At 45.0% G+C, this 16,130-nt stretch overlaps 1 protein-coding gene across 2 annotated transcripts in view; it reads right to left on the bottom strand.

The window, feature by feature from the left end:
- The window catches only part of DYNC2H1 (dynein cytoplasmic 2 heavy chain 1), a 480,449-nt gene that overhangs the window by 382,775 nt on the left and 81,544 nt on the right, over positions 1–16,130 (bottom strand). For both annotated transcript variants that reach the window (XM_088456705.1, XM_088456706.1), the window contains exons 22-26: positions 15,789–15,994; positions 15,093–15,248; positions 13,971–14,085; positions 11,759–11,929; positions 9,681–10,063 (exon numbers count right to left, since the gene is read on the bottom strand). In XM_088456705.1, the coding sequence (XP_088312831.1) occupies positions 9,681–10,063; positions 11,759–11,929; positions 13,971–14,085; positions 15,093–15,248; positions 15,789–15,994 (1,031 nt within the window). The remainder of the gene's footprint in view (positions 1–9,680; positions 10,064–11,758; positions 11,930–13,970; positions 14,086–15,092; positions 15,249–15,788; positions 15,995–16,130) is intronic.

Genomic DNA, 16,130 nt, shown 5'->3' with positions numbered 1-16,130 from the left:
AAGGGACCATATGTAGCGAGGCTGGTCTCAAATGTGGAGGGAGCCATGGGAGAAAGCCCATCCTCTAGTCTCCAACCAAATCACTTTCATATCCACTCATTTTTTTAGCCAGGGTTTAGATGCCAAGACATAATGTGGGGAAAGGGGGCCTGGACTGCACACCCTAACTCTTTCTAATGGGATGTGCTACCAAGCTGAGACTTATTACAACATAGAAAAAAAGAGAGTAAATTATGGGGTGAAGAAGTTATGGGGTGAATTTTGGGGCGTGGGGCCCCTTCAACTGTCTGGCTGGACTTCTTTGGGGCATCACCACTTAACACTTATTTTTAACACTTTACAGTATATCACTCTATATTTGTTACATTTTCACACATTTATTTTTTATTTTTTCTAACACTTTCAAACCAAGCAGTCTCCTTCACTCACCTAACACTACAACACTTCACTGCTATTTTTTTAATTTTATTTTGTGTGGTGCCCTGGGGTGGTTTGGCTGGGGTGGTTTGGGGGTGCCCCATGCCCCAGACGTGAACCCCCATACTGTTAGGGACTTACCCGATGAGGTTACCTTGACGACGGTGGGTAAGCTCATAACATTGGCCAAATTTATGCCAAAAACTTTGCATATTATGCATAATTATTAATGGTTGTATGGTGCATCTGGTTTCTCTCTTTTTTTCTAAGACATAATGTGGCCAAACTGTGCAGCAAAATAATAATGTTCCAAAACAGGGAGGCCTAGACCCCCGTTATTAGAAGATTTAGTCGATCAATTTCTGCGATTGTGAAGTTTTTTACCTTGCCATATAAAAGTACCGCAAATCGACTGAATGGTACGGAGGAACATCGTTGGGTCAGCTATTGGGACTATTTGAAACAAGCAGCACAGCCTGGGCCAAATATTAATCTTAATAGAGTTTAAGTGTCCAGTCCAGGAAATAAAGAGGGGAGCCCATCTGGCCAAATCCGCTTTAATGGACATAGCTGCATACAATTGGTCATACCATTAAGTTATCTTAATACCAAGATATTTAAAAGACTTCGAGCGCCAGAAATAATCAAAATGAAGTTCCAATAATTTGGAAGCAGAAGGGGAAAGGTGAAACGCCAGTGCCTCGGATTTTGATCCGTTAACTTTATACCTTGAGTATGTACTATACAATGCTATTTCAGCCCTCAAGTTGGGGAGTGAGGTCAAGGGAGAGGAAAGGGTCAGCAATACATCACCTGCAAACAACAATAATTTGTATTGCTTATTCAAAACAGAGATAACAAGAGATATGGTAAGAACTTACCTTCGTTATCTCTGTTTCTACGAAGTCTATAGGGTCCACAGGGTTGACCTTGGGGTATAGCTGGATCTGGATCCACGGGCACCACGCAGTTAAAGCTCTTGCTGCTCCCAGGATGCACTTGGGTCCATCCTCCTCTATACCCCGCCCCCGAGCCACAGGCACCTCAGTTGGTAAGCAGCCAAGGCCGGAGGAGGAGACGAAACAGAGAGAAGGAAGACTGAAACACACAAGAAACCATACTCACAGAAATGGGAGATGGAAAACCCGGTGACCAGCCACACAGCGCATATGAAGTCAGATGCGTCAGGGCGGGTGCCCTGTGGACCCTATGGACTTTGTAGAAACATAGATAAAGGAAAGTTCTTACCATATCTCGTTTTCTACTTCAGGGTCCATAGGGGGTCCACAGGGTTGACCTTGGGGATGTCCCAAAGCAGTTCAACTAAGGGCGGTGAACACTCCTGTGCAGAAAGGAGAACCCGGCACGCGAAGAAAGCATCCTGAGAGGCAAAGGTGTCAAACACATAGAACCTTAAAAATGTCTGAATGGAAGACCAGGTGGCCGACGTACATAGTTGAACAGCAGAGGAGCCACGTCTAGCAGCCCAAGAAGGACCCACAGACCGAGTGGAATGAGCCTTAACGGAGGCTGGAACAGGTAAACCCTCCTGTGCATAAGCCTCACAAATAACAGAACAAAGCCAACTGGCTAAAGTTTGTTGGCAGGCCAACCCCTCCTGTGAAAACCAAAGAGGACAAACAAGAAATCAGACTTCCTAACAGAATCAGTCCGGTCCACATAAATTCTGAGAGCACGGACTACATCCAAGGAAGCCTCACCAGCTGAAAGATCAGGTGACCGAAAAGCTTTCACAACAAGTTCCTGATTATTATGAAACTTAGAAACCACTTTAGGCAGAAACTCAGGAAGAGTGCGAAGCACTGCTCTGTCCTGGTGAAAAATCAGAAAAGGGAGACAACAGGAAAGCCCCCCCAATTCTGACACCCTCCTGGCAGAAGCAATCGCCAGGAGAAAAACAGACTTAAACGTTAACCACTTGAGCTCCACCGACTCAAGAGGCTCAAAAGGAGGACTCTGCAGAGCCCGAAGAAACACCGCCAAGTCCCAAGGAGCCACAGGAGGCTGGATTCAAAGAACTCCTTGGAAAAAGGTGTGAACATCTGGCAGTGTAGCGATCCGACGTTGGAACCACACAGACAGTGCAGACACATGAACCTTCAGAGAGGCAAGACGTAAGAATAGGTCCAAACCCGACTGAAGAAAAGCCAAAATCCTAGAAACCCGGAACACTTGAGGATCATAGTTTCTGGACTAAGACCACTGAAAGTAAGTGTGCCACACTGTGATAAACCCGTGTGGAAGCCGGTTTGCGTGCCCTAAGCATGGTAGTGATAACAGCTTGAGAAGCCCCGAGACCTTAGGACAGCTGTCTCAAGAGCCACGCTGTCAAAGACAGCCAACCCAAATCCAGGTAAAGGCAGGGCCCTTGAGACAACAGGTCCCGACGCTGAGGAAGAAGGTACGGAGCGTCGATGGAGAGGCTCCGCAGATCGGAGTACCAAGGACGGCTGGGCCACGCAGGAGCCACCAGCAGAAGTGTGCCGCCGTCCTGCTTGAATTTCCGCAGTACCCGAGGCAGCAGGGATTTCGGAGGAAATAGATATGCCAGTTGAAACATCCATTGAAACATCCATTGAACGAGCCTGTCACTGCCCCCAACCCCGGAGACCGGCATCTGTTGTCAGCAGAACTTAGCCCAGGATCCGAAGGGGCGCCCCTCGACAAGATGAGCTGTCTGAAGCCACCAAGCTAGAAACAGCCGAACCTCCGGGGACAACACCTGCATCTGAGACCGGATCCGGTGAGGTAACCCGTTCCATTCGGATAGAATCAGCCCCTGCAGGGGCCTGGAATGGAACTGGGCAAATTCCACCATGTCAAATGCCGACACCATGGAGCCCAGACCTCTCACTGCCGAGTGAACCGACACTCGGCAACTGCTCAGGCAACCGTGTATCCGCAGCTTCAGGGAGGAGACCTTTCCCGGAGTCAGGAAGATCCTTTGCTGACGAGAATCTAGCAGGGCTCCCAAATGAACCATCCACTGTAATGGAATCAGGGAGGACTTTTTCCAATTTATCAACCACCCGTGCGCTTGCAGACAAGCAATCGTCAGGTGGAGATGTTGAAGCAGTACCTCCGGAGAGCTCGCCAGTAAAAGGAGGTTGTCCAGATACGGTAGCAGCCGTACATTCTGGCTCCGAAGGTGGGCGGCCACGACCGCCATCACTTTGGTGAAAACCCTTGATGCCGTAGAGAGGCCAAGGGGGAGCGCCCGAAATTGGTAGTGATGTTGCAGTATAGCAAACCTCAGATACCGCTGGTGTGAAGGTGCTATAGGAACATGGTGGTAGAAATCCTGGATATCCAGGGAGACCATGTAATCCCACAGTTCCATCGCCAGAATGATGGAACGTAACGTTTCCATCCTGAATTTGGGAACTCTGAGGAACTTGTTCAGAGACTTCAAATTGAGGATAGGGCGATTAGAACCATTTGGTTTCTGCACCAGAAAGAGTAGAGTAGTACCCCGTCCCCCGTTGTGACTGAGGAACGAGAACAATGACTCCTGCTTTCAGCACGGACTCTATAGCTTCCTGCAAAGCTTTGGTTTTGTCCTGAGAAGGACTCGTGCAGAAAAACTGGTGGGGCGGTCTGTGCAAAAAGACAGGGCGTACCCCTGGGAGACAACCTCTCGAACCCAGGCAACCGTGGTGGTATTGTGCCAGCAGTGGGCAAATTGAAGAAGTCGGCCTCCCACTCTGGGGTCCCCCAGAGGTAGGCCCGTCCCATCAGGCAGAAGGTTTATCTTCCTGCTTGGAAGAAGGGCGCCTAGCAGTCCAGGCCTGCTTCTTGGGCTTAGAGGCGGTCTTGGTCGCCGACTGCCTCGGGATGGACTGACCTTTGGCCTTACCCTGAAGCCGAAAGGACCGAAAGGCAGAGCTCCTGACCTTAGCATGCGTTGTAGTCGAAGGGAGGAAAGCTGACTTGGATTTAGCCAGAGTATCCACTATTTTGTCCAAGACTGGACCAAAGAACAACTCCCCATTAAAGGGTAAGGCCTCCAGGCCCTTCTAAGAATCTGCGCCCACTCTCCAGGACCTCAGCCACAAGGACCGACGAACAGACACTGCTGCCGCCGAAACTCTAGAGGTCAGCAGACTTGCATCTATAGACGCTTCCCAAATATAGGGGGACCGGTCCACGCACCGCCTGGGAGATCTGCGTTGCTGCCAGAAGATGGCCGCCGGAGACCTCAGAGGAGGAGTGGCCGCATGAGGAGAGCAGCTCAGCGACGCCAGTACACGTGAAAAAAGGCGCGCTGAGCTGAGGGGAGGAGCCGCTAAACCAGGGAAGGCTCTCTCCCCTGGCTAGTGATTAACCCCAGGGATGCCGGTTTCCGTACAGCCATTACTCCCTGGTGGTCTAGCAGACGCGCGGGGTATGCCTGGAAAGGGGGAGCCCGCCGCCGCTACTAGTGCCGCTGGTCTGTCCCCAGAGAACGGCGGCTAAAGACTGCATATACCCGCGAGCAATGCAAGTTAGCGTTGCTCGCGGCTTACCTGTCCCCAGCGATCCGGCTGCAGTCATGGGAGGTCCCGGAGCCTAGCTAGTACAGACTCCGAGGTCCCGCTGCGATCCCCAGAGCTGTACTGGCGTCGCAGCGCCAGCGGGGTGAAGAAGCAGCAGTGTGGACGTCCTAATGGAACAGTCTGATGCTGCCGCTATGAAGAATGAAAAAAAAACAAAAAAAAAAACATAATTTCTTCCTTTAAAAAATAAATCCGCTTAGGGGATGCTCCTGCAGCCCCACTGCGCAAGGGTGACCAGACTCCGGCCGGGCACCAACTAAAACTGAGGTGCCTGTGGCTCAGAGGCGGGGTATAGAGAAGGATGGACCCAAGTGAATCCTGGGAGCAGCAAAAGCTTTAACTGCGTGGATCCAGATCCAGCTATACCCCAAGGTCAACCCTGTGGACTCCCTATGGACCCTGAAGTAGAAAACAAGACATATGGTAAGAACTTACTTGTGTTATCTCTGTTTCTACGAAGTTCATAGGGTCCACAGGGCACCCGCCCTTACGCGCCTGGCTTCATATGGGCTGTGTGGCTGGTCACCGGGTTTTCCATCTCCCATTTCTGTGAGTATGGTTTCTTGTGTGTTCCAGTCTACCTTCTCTCTGTTTCGTCTCCTCCCCCAGCCTTGGCTGCTTACCAACTGAGGTGCCTGTGGCTCGGAGGCGGGGTATAGAGGAGGATGGACCCAAGTGCATCCTGGTAGCAGCAAAAGCTTTAACTGCGTGGTGCCCGTGGATCACATCCAGCTATACCCCAAGGTCAACCCTGTGGAGTTGACCTTGGACCCTATGGACTTCGTAGACACAGAGATAACGAAGGTAAGTTCTTACCATATCTCTTGTTATCTCTGTTTTGAATAAGCAATACAAATCAGTATTCTCGCATATCTTGGCCGATGCTTAAAGCATAGAGCGAAGGGGGCAAGCCAGTCTAGTTCCGTTACTTATTTTGAATGTTGGTGACAAAACCCTATTAGTTGATACTGTAGTAGTCGGGTTAAATAACAACACTCGGACTGCCTGCAGGAAATCACCACAGAAGCCAATACGTCTGTAACGTCTGAAACATAAAGGCCAGGAAAGCCTGTCAAACACTTTCTCTGAGTCCAGTGATAATAAGATTGCAGGTGTTTTAAGTCTATTAATATGGGAGACCAAATTAACTGTGCCTCGAGTATTATCTAGAGCTTGTCTAGAAGGCACAAAGCCAATCTGGTCCATGTCAATAAGCTGTTGGAGGTACAAATTTAGTCTATTGACCAATATTTTAGCAAATAATTTAAGCATTACTGATTGAGATCGGGTGATAATTTGCACAGCAGTTAGGGTCTTTTTGCGGTTTGGGAATTACAACAATGACCGATTTAAGGGTGTCAGTATGAAAATGGTCCCCCTGTAGTATCCCATTAAAGAGGGTGATCAAGTGGTACCATATACTCCTGAAAAAGACTAACTTTCTTCTCTTCTCATCACAATCTCCCCTCCGTCCCATAGTTTCTGAATGTATTATTGTTACTGCAATTATACTCAAATTTATTTGTAAATTACTTTGTAATTCTTTATTTTTTTTAAGTATTGCAATATTAGCATTTTTTATGAATTGGACAATCCTACATAAAATAATTTGTGTCAATTTATAAAAAGAGGAGACATTTTTAAATGTTTTTTTTCTAAAACACAAACTAAAAAGAAGAATTTAGGGGGAGATAATTTAAGAGTTCTAAAGAGTGGAGAAATGGACATGTGGAGAAGATGCCCATAGTAACCAATCAGCTTCTAGATATATAATTTACTTGATAAATGCTAACATAATAGATAAAAGCCGATTGCTTGCTATAGGCAACTTCTCCACTTGTCCACTTTCCCACTCTTTGGGGCCGATTCAATTCAGCTCGCTGTTGATAGCGCCGGGTGGGAGTTCCCGGAGCTATTCAATTCAGCTCGCTGTTAGGTGGACTGAATGAGTGTTAGCTGCGCAGCCGGAACCTTAGTCGGAGAATGACGATTCTCGCGACTAAACAGGTTAAGTCGCGAGAACCGGTATTCCCCGACTTAACGTGTGATTGTCGGACTAAACCGCACACTGATTCGAATAGCTCCGGGACCAACTTCCCGGCGCTATTCAACTGCCGCTGAATTGAATCACCCTCTTTAGGCAGCTTGAAACATCTCCCCCTTACTTTCTTCTGCATTGCTTGGAGTATCTGATATCTTACCTAGAAAGTAATTCGCAAGAAAGTTCTGAAAACCAAGATGTAATTCCGTGTGGTCCATACAGATATGATTACTAAGTGCCATCTACTAAAACCAAAAGTAAATTGCTTAACAATTTACTAAACTGGGGTACACGCCAAGGGCAGTTTGTAGAGGGACCAGAAAAAAATGTAATCAAATATTTTTTTGGCATAAAACCCCCAAATCTTATCGGGTTCCGGACTATAGACAGACAGTAATTAGTTAGACAATGTCTAGATAGACACCAGATGTTAGACAGTTAATAGTTAGACAGGGATAAAAGTTCGACACAGACAAAAGTCAGACACACTAAAGTTCAACATGTACAAAAGATCGACAGGGTCAAAAGTTCGACATGAGAAAGATGACACAAAAATGGTCGACACATTTTTTTTTTTTTTTTAGGATTAGATTAGGTTTAGGGTTAGGCACTTACTGGAGGATAAGGGTTAAGCACTTACTGGAGTGTAAGGGTTAAGCACTTACTGGAGTGTAAGGGTTAGGCACTTACCCAGACAGTTAGGCACCAGGAGAGAGGGTTAGAGTGAAAATTAGGGCTAAAAAACAAAACAAAAAATTGTTGACCATTTTTGTGTTGACCATTTTCATGTCGAACTTTTTACATGTCTAATAATGTGTCTGACTTATGTTTGAGTCTAACTTTTTTCCCTGTCTAGCTATTGACTGTCTAACATCTGGGGCCAAATGTAATAGGGTGAGAGTTTAGAAAAATGAGAGTTTCTGACACTTTTTAAACTTTGCCAATGTAATAGAGTCCAAAAACAAAGTAACAGAGCGAACTTGCATGTTTTTTTAGACTTAAAAAACTCTCACGATTTAAAATCTTATTCAGATGTTTTCCCATTTTGAAGATAAAACTCAATCAATGTGAGAGTTTACTGCTAAACTCTCACATTTTCTAAACTCTCACCCTATTACATTTGGCCCATAGTGTCTATCTAGACGTTGTCTAACTAATTACTGTCTATCTATCTCTTATACCACACCCGTGCAAATCAAACACATTAATATCAATTGAATGAAATCCACTGTCCTGTCAAACAAGAGTAAACAATCACATGACAAGGGCTTTAAAATACGGTTTAACTGGCAAATTAACTTACATTATTCAAACACCAGGTACCCATCCTTAGACCTGGCTTGTCTTACAACTAGAGATGTGCGGATTCAGATTACTTGGTTCTTTTTGCCACATTAGTGCAAGTTCGGATTTATCTTTTTGACTAATCCGAACTTGTGCTAATGTGGCAAAAAGAACAGAGTAAAACCGAACCCGCACATCTCTAGTTATGACCTATAACCTAGGAGCCTGTTCCCAGAACATTCACTCTGACATTTCTGCAGGTAGTGTGGCCTGGAGTCTTCACTAATCGGTGACAGGAGGTGGAGGACTAGGTAACTGGATGTCATTATAAACAGATTCATAATGCTCTCAATGCAAAACACAGAAATATCATGTATTCCTATCAATTACCCTTGAACCCAGCCTCTCCTTGTTTACTGGTCATATTTTCTATAATGGAAGAAAGGTATGACTTGGTTTGTTCTTTTAGCATAAGGGACAGTCAAAGTGTGTACAACCTCATCTTTATATTCAATCCCCCCTCAGAATATAATTCACAGTGGGGTTCCAAGGCCTGAAAATTAGAGCCGGAGCAAGTAATTTATGGCAAAGCTGCTGCCACAATTTGCAGGGCAGGAGCATTCTATACACCAGAGGTTCCATAACGCAGTTCTCAAGGCTCCCCAACAGTTCAGGTTTTTGAGATATCCATGGTTGAGCACAGGTGGATAAATCAAATTGACTGAGGTAATAATCAAGTCACCTGTGGCCAAGCATGGATATCCTTAAAACCTGGACTGTTATGGTGCCTTGAGGACAGAGTTTGGGAACCTCTGCTATACACCCAGGCCAAGGCAACTGGCCATGACCAATAGATAAAGGGGGAGACGTATCAAACCTTCTAAAGAGGACAAGTGATCAGGTTGCCCATAGCAACCAGCTTCATTTATCTAGTTAATTTTTTAAAATGATAGGTAGAAGCTGACTGGCTGACTGCTATGGGCAACGTCCTTTTAAAAAGATTTGATAGATCTCCCCCAAAACGTTCTTCTAATAGAAGACGGTTTTCAATCTCTTTCTGTCCCAGCTGATTGAATCATGGAGGAATAGGCTGCACCTTCCCTGAAAACTCCAGCTGCTTGTAAATGGTTTTAGATTTGAAGGGCGAGACCCCCTACCCAAGTCAGTCTTTTACGGTCTACACAAATGTTTTACCAATAGACATTATCCATCACTTCCCACAGCTGTTCAGAACCAAACCTCTGTTACTTGTCCTCAAATGTTCCACAGACAAATCCACAGCTATAAAACTATAACAACCATCTCATTTTCATTTGCTTAAGTTTCCATCAGATATAAAATAAAAGTCCCCACATTGGCCCAAAACACAACACTTGACATACCGGAAGTCTTCATCAACTCTATTGAAACGAGCTTCTTCTCTGGGAAGTGCACCACGACCAAAGATGGGCTCCAAATACACCCACTTCCTCTGTATCTGGTTTAGGTTTTGCAGGTACTCATCCAATTCTGCAAGCTTTCTCTCCCACACAGACACCTTATCCTCAAATCCTTTGTAATAGGGAGAGTCTTTCAGGGACTGCAGAAGGCAACGGTTATCTCCCACTTGATTGACGATATCTTTCCAGTCTTTGATCAGCTTTATTGTCCGTCTCTGACTGTCCTCGTAATCCGTTAATGTAAAAACTGAGCCAGCCCCCCAGATGTCCAATTCTCGTAGAGCTTCTCGGATTGTGATTTCACCCTGGGCCCGGCTATTCAATTCCTATTCCGTGATTGTAAGATGAATATATTAAATATTGAGAGGGGACGGTCATTTTTCATGGATTGTGTCATATATGATCATGTACACAAAGAAGCTGTAACGTTGTTTACTATCTGAAGTTGCAGTTCATTATATACTGTGAGATTGCAAGTTCTATCTAAATCCAGAAAGGTTTTAGTTAATTAGGAAGCAGTTGGGGCTCATATTCTGCTTTTGAAGTTACTGCTCAAAACCCAGCAAAGATATCCTCTCCCTCATGGTTCTAGATCAGTAAGGAGTGCTACAAATTACATTTGCAAAGAAGTGCCAGGTTGCACTGTGAGATTATCATGAAGGGTTTAAGCCAGTGGTTCCCAAACTTTCTCAGTTCACATTGTCCTTAGGCAGTAGTTTTTCTCAACACCTCTACACCATGGAGGAGATACAATTAGCGGCAAGGTACTATTGTCCACATCATTTCTGATCAGCAGCCACCAGCATTGGTCTTGCCGGTCACACTGAGCAGAAGAGGAGGAAAGATAGGCATGTAGAGGTAAGGGGAATAAGGGAGAAAAAAGTAGGGGGATGGGATGGGGTCAATGGTAGACATACATACAAAAAGGGTGACAAAGAGGCACATAAGGGGAAACAGAGATATACTGTAGGTGTACATTCAAAATTGGGAGACAGAAGAAAACACAATGGAGGTGATAGACACAGAGGGGGAGCGGAGACACACAAAGGGGGGGAATTCAATTAGCTGTGTGCTTTACCGCGTGGCTTCACCTCCTGAGTAAAGTATTCAAGTAGTGTCAAGCAGTAAGTCTGCAATGAGCCCCTAGGCAGCACTTAACGCAGATTTTCTGCTCGCACCCTCCAGAGGTGCGAACAGAAATCTGCATTAAGTGCTGCCTTAGGGCTAGTCAGAGGCTTCCCATGGGCTGCTTATTGAATAGCTCTGGCACTTTGCCCAGGAGCAGGAGCTGCACGGTAAAGCCAGCGGCGCAATGAATTCCTCCCCCCAGAAGATATAACAAACATGGGAGAGGGAACACTCATTACATTAAATTTGGCTAGGAGCCCTGTATTCTGTGCCGGATCCTCATGCATTCCACTTGTCAGCAGAGATAAATACTTGGAGAGAATGCTTTGGCAGTAGATTATCTGTGCCCGTTAACCTGTTCTAGCACCCTTGTGTAAATGGCTTCTTGCTTCCTCTCTAAGGCTAATGGGCAGCCTACAACCATGCTGGCACAAAACTTTTAAAAAGCCAGAGAGTGCACTGTGGCACAAGGTTTGGGAACCACTGGTTTAAGCTGTAAACTTGCAGAAAAGACGTAACCGGAAGACTGGAACCTGGCTACATACAGACTGTGTGACTGTACTGCGAGCTTTCTGTGACATTGGTATCTCTAGCAAAAATTAGGGGATAACCATTTAAGTAAAACCTTTTTTTATGTGCAAGTTCCATTTAAAAAAAACAGCACAAGCAATTACCAGACTACATCTCAATCACATGGTAAATATATACAACAATATGGCAAAAATAACCTATATGAATGATGACAATTAGGAGACTCCAAATAAAAGAATGAAGTTGGGATTTTCTACAGTTTATTGCAGACTTTTTATTATAATTAAATTTTTTAAGTACATGACACAATCATGAGTCAAAACATCACTCCTCCGTAACATGTACATCAGGGGAAGACTTACCTTGAGTTCTGAAGCTTTCGATATTATGACATCAGAAACTTTGAGGAGATCTACAAACAGCAACTTTTCTAAAGTGGTTCCTTTCGGCAGACCGAGGAGTCTAAAGAGATCAAGCCAGTGGTCCTGAGACAGGTGCTCGCCACGTACATACTTCAGTACAGGAACCACCATCTAGTGTAGCACAGGAAAGACATGTGACTCGCCAGTTCATATGCAGATGTAATGTACTCTCTGGTCACTACAGATGGAAGGACAGAGGGGCAAGCATGCACCTAAGCACAGGAGAACGTCCAGCTGCAGGATGGGAGCAGCTCCAGGCACCAATCCCCCTTATTGTTCTTTAGCTTTTACATTCTTATATAATTTAAAAGAAATGACCATACTGATGTAAATGAGAATAATATACTGTATGTGGATTTCACATTGTGCCAATGAGAATGACTTAAGTTTATCATTTACCACATTTTTTTAGTTGAAAATCCATACATGTACCAGACAACCTGGCCATAGTACACTCAGAGCCATTTCATATTTATCAGGTTTTAGACCCAGTAATTGTAATTTCTTATGCTGCTATTCGTGGCAAAAACTAATTCTGTGCCACAGGGATGTAGTCAGAATCACATTGTCCCTTTCATGTGTACAGTGATCTCATCAATTATCATGTTACTTTATGCTGCCGGACCTACTGCACATGCCTGATCATCAGACAGCTATTTCCTGGGGAGGGGTTGGGTACGATATCCTGGCTGTCAGGATGCCGCTAGTCAGAATTCCGACACACATTGGAGTGAATTGTAAGTACTTTTTTAAGCCCTACCCTAACCCTAACCCACCTTTCTCGGTGCATAAACCTAACCTCCCCCTAGTGCCTAAACATAACCTCCCCCTCCCCGCACCCTAATCCTAACCCTCCATACCCAGTGCCTAACCCTAACCCTCCCCCTAGTGCCTAACCCTAATCCTGCTAGCTGACGCTACCCTCCCCGTGCACCCCGATACTTACCTTCAGGATGCCAACGGTCGGAATACTGGTGTCGGGATCCCAATCGGTCGGGATTTCGTCGCCAGTATTAGGACAGTCAGCATCCCGCACACCGGGATGCCGACTACATCCCACCAGGGAGGGATTCAGGGGATCCATTTCCCAATAAATTTTGTGATATGTAGCCTATAGGCTACAGTGGCTAACAACCTATGGGGGCTGCTATTGCGATCGGACACAGAGGAACTGCAGCCGATGTAATAGATTCAGGGGATACTTACACTTTGCGGGTACCTCCAAAAAGTCCAGTTATGGGGGATTTTCCGCAAAATGTGTTTAATAAATTAATAAATATGCCCCTTAGTGAGATCTTATTTTACAAATAGAAGCCTGGATTTTCACAACCAAGGTAAGTAAACCCGATGGTTTACATGCATAGCCGATGGTGGGGCGTTTGCGCAGGACCCACTCTGCATGAGCAGAACGAGTCCTGCGATTACAGTTGCCGAGCCCCGAGTCACAGCCTGATTGACAGATTGAGGTCGTTTGGGGGAGGTGACAGGCTGCATTCCTGGAAGCGGGGATGGGTTGCACCCGTTTCTTGGGAGTGCCGAGGCCAGAGTCTGCGTCTCCTGGCCTCGCAAGCATCCAGGAGCCGGCCAGGCTGAGTAAGTTTCAGCTTACGCAGTCTGGCCACAGCAGAAACTATTGCACGATGGTGATCAGAGTCACTGGGGTGGCAGATGCATGCAGCAGGTGTCTGTTTCCTACAGATACCTCCTGCTACATTAGTATATTAGTTGGACGGTATTGCAGCTGCTTCCTTGCGGCTGTCCAATACCATCCACATCTGAATCTGTCCCCAAGTCTCTGTTTTTTCCTCTCCCTGTCCAGTCACTGCCGTATACACAGATTTATGGCCAATTCAAAACCACTATCAGTTCTACCCAAGTCTCAGTATTAGCTGCCGCCTTATGGTGTAATCGCCTAATCTTGTAGATTCCACTACAGAAAGCTGCCAATAATAGGTTTATTTTTCATCAGTACAAATATTAAAATCATGTCAGCTTACCAGTACAAAGCACCCAAAAATCAAGATCATCAAATAAACCCAATCCAAGCATCAATACTTTAATAACAGATCACATTACAGAAAATTAGGCGTCATTAAATACAGTCAAATTTACAGACACTCTGCAGACAGAGAGGACTGTACATCCCACATACCTTGTATCTGTCAATTTCTGTCTGTAGCTTCACAGACATTGTGGTATGTTCCTCCATCTTCCTCAGCCTGTCATGCCAGGATAGGAGAAATTCTTCAAAGCTGTAACACTTGCTCCTGTCAATTAGACAGATGTCAGAAACCACTTCCCCTGCATCACAGCGCTATCAAATACAAGACCTCTGGAAGACTCTGGAATATCAGGAAACTTAGAGTATCACAATTTTTGGGCACATTATGCAGCATTTTAGTAACAGAATTAGAAGAGCTAAATACAAAAGTTTTACTTAGCAGTGGTCGGGGAGCGTGACGTCCCATATAGCTAGTCTGAGCAGGAAATTCACCCTACTGATTCGGGAGACCTCTGTGCAGTGGACAAAGCCCTTCCCCAGTAAACAATCTCATTCGCAGGAGAGAGATGCTTTGACAAACACAACAAGGCCCACCCAAAGCAGGAAACCCACTGGGGATGCCCCAAATAATTACATCCAGTGAATGCGGCCAGTAAAGCTTTGGATTTTATTTTCAGTCAAATAATTGGAAATAAACTAGGGATGTGCAGGCTCGGATAGGTTTGAATTTGCACGTGTGCGACGGAGTCTGAACCTGTATACGATGCATAATGGAACTTGGCGTGAAATAAAAGCCGCGAATGCTAGTTCTTCGTGTACAGATTCAGTCTCAGTTGCATGCGGATACACAAGTGTCACATATCAAATGAATCATTGCAGTCCCGTGAAATGGTTTTGTTGCATCACATTGCGACTTAGGACACACATTTGCGCTATAAAGACGCTGAGCGCAAGCTAAGTCGCACGGGACCTGGCACGCCGAGAAGGGAAGCTTGGAGCAACTGCATCAATAGTCTATGAGGACACATCTGTACACTGAAAATAAAAAAGTTAGAATCTGGTCTGGTATATAGTTACCTGTAAGAAAATTCTTAGGAACGCCCCTCTCCATTAATCTCATATGGGCTTTGTGATCTGCAGTTTATCTCCTCTCGTGTGATATGTACTAAAACACTGGCATGAGTTCTTTAAATCTAATTACTTCATTTTGGAATGTAAAACAACAAATCTAAATAAAATACATTTGTTAGTAAGGAAATGTCCAAGAAGCACCTGAAGATAATCCAGTCTTCCCTTGCCTTCTCATTAAATCCTTGATAAAATTCTTCATATAAAGACCATGTTCTTGTACAGCCCTCAATATCCATACGTATCTCATCAGCAAGGGAGAAGTCAGGAGCCTCCATGTCAAAATGCAGACAGTCATCACTGAAAAACAGCAATGTGATCAATTTAGTGCGGTGATGTAGGAAAGCACCAGGCTATACATGTGTGATGGACTTACAAGGCCAACATCATCCATCAACTAATGCCTAACCTCCTACTGACAAACAAAGGCAGACTGTATACGGGACCACTCTGGTTCTCTAATGACTTCTCCAGCGGTGGTTATCTTGGAGGATACAAATTCAATCAGCGCAGTGTTTATTTGTACACTGAAACTAACTGGCCTCACGTGTAGCTCTGCTGTATCTGTGTTAGACATGAACACCTTGCAGTTTGCACTGTCCCTTTAGATACTATAAATGTGGAAGGAGGACAGAAGCTATTACAGCACAAGTCTGGGTTACTGCTCCCAAACACTAGAGATCCCTGGAGTAGCACAGCCAGTGTTCGGTCATTATAGATTTTATTAAGGGTGTGTCGTTCATTTTATTTTAACATTATTCTATTTTTCATTGTAATTGAACATGTAACTCCCACTAATGTACTCTAGAACAGCTTGTACCATCATTCAAAAGACATTACATTATTTTTGTCTTTGTGGTTTCAAGCTCATCAAACTCCATTTTCTTCTCCTTTATGGACTGGGCACTTTTCTCTAAAACATCCTCCTTTCCGGTCTCGATAATGTCATCACTCGGCTTGAACTGGTCCCAGCGGGCTTTAAATTTTTCTATGTCTTGGATATAAGTATTCACCCTGGACTTCACATTTTGCTTCATTATTTCAATCTGAAAGGAAGAAACAATAAAAAAAAATAAAAAAAAATATAGTACATTTTCATAGACTGGACCGGTCAAGAGAGAAAAAAAAAAACAAACATTGGGCGTAATTCAATTGATTACGCGGTCCGGATCTCCCGTCTAA

This window comes from Taudactylus pleione, unplaced genomic scaffold (genome assembly GCF_031769625.1).
Source record: "Taudactylus pleione unplaced genomic scaffold, aTauple2 ptg000711l, whole genome shotgun sequence".
NCBI classification, from domain to species: domain Eukaryota; kingdom Metazoa; phylum Chordata; class Amphibia; order Anura; family Myobatrachidae; genus Taudactylus; species Taudactylus pleione.
The sequence above is the reverse complement of the archived record's forward strand: the minus strand, read 5'-3'. Positions and strand labels throughout refer to the sequence as shown.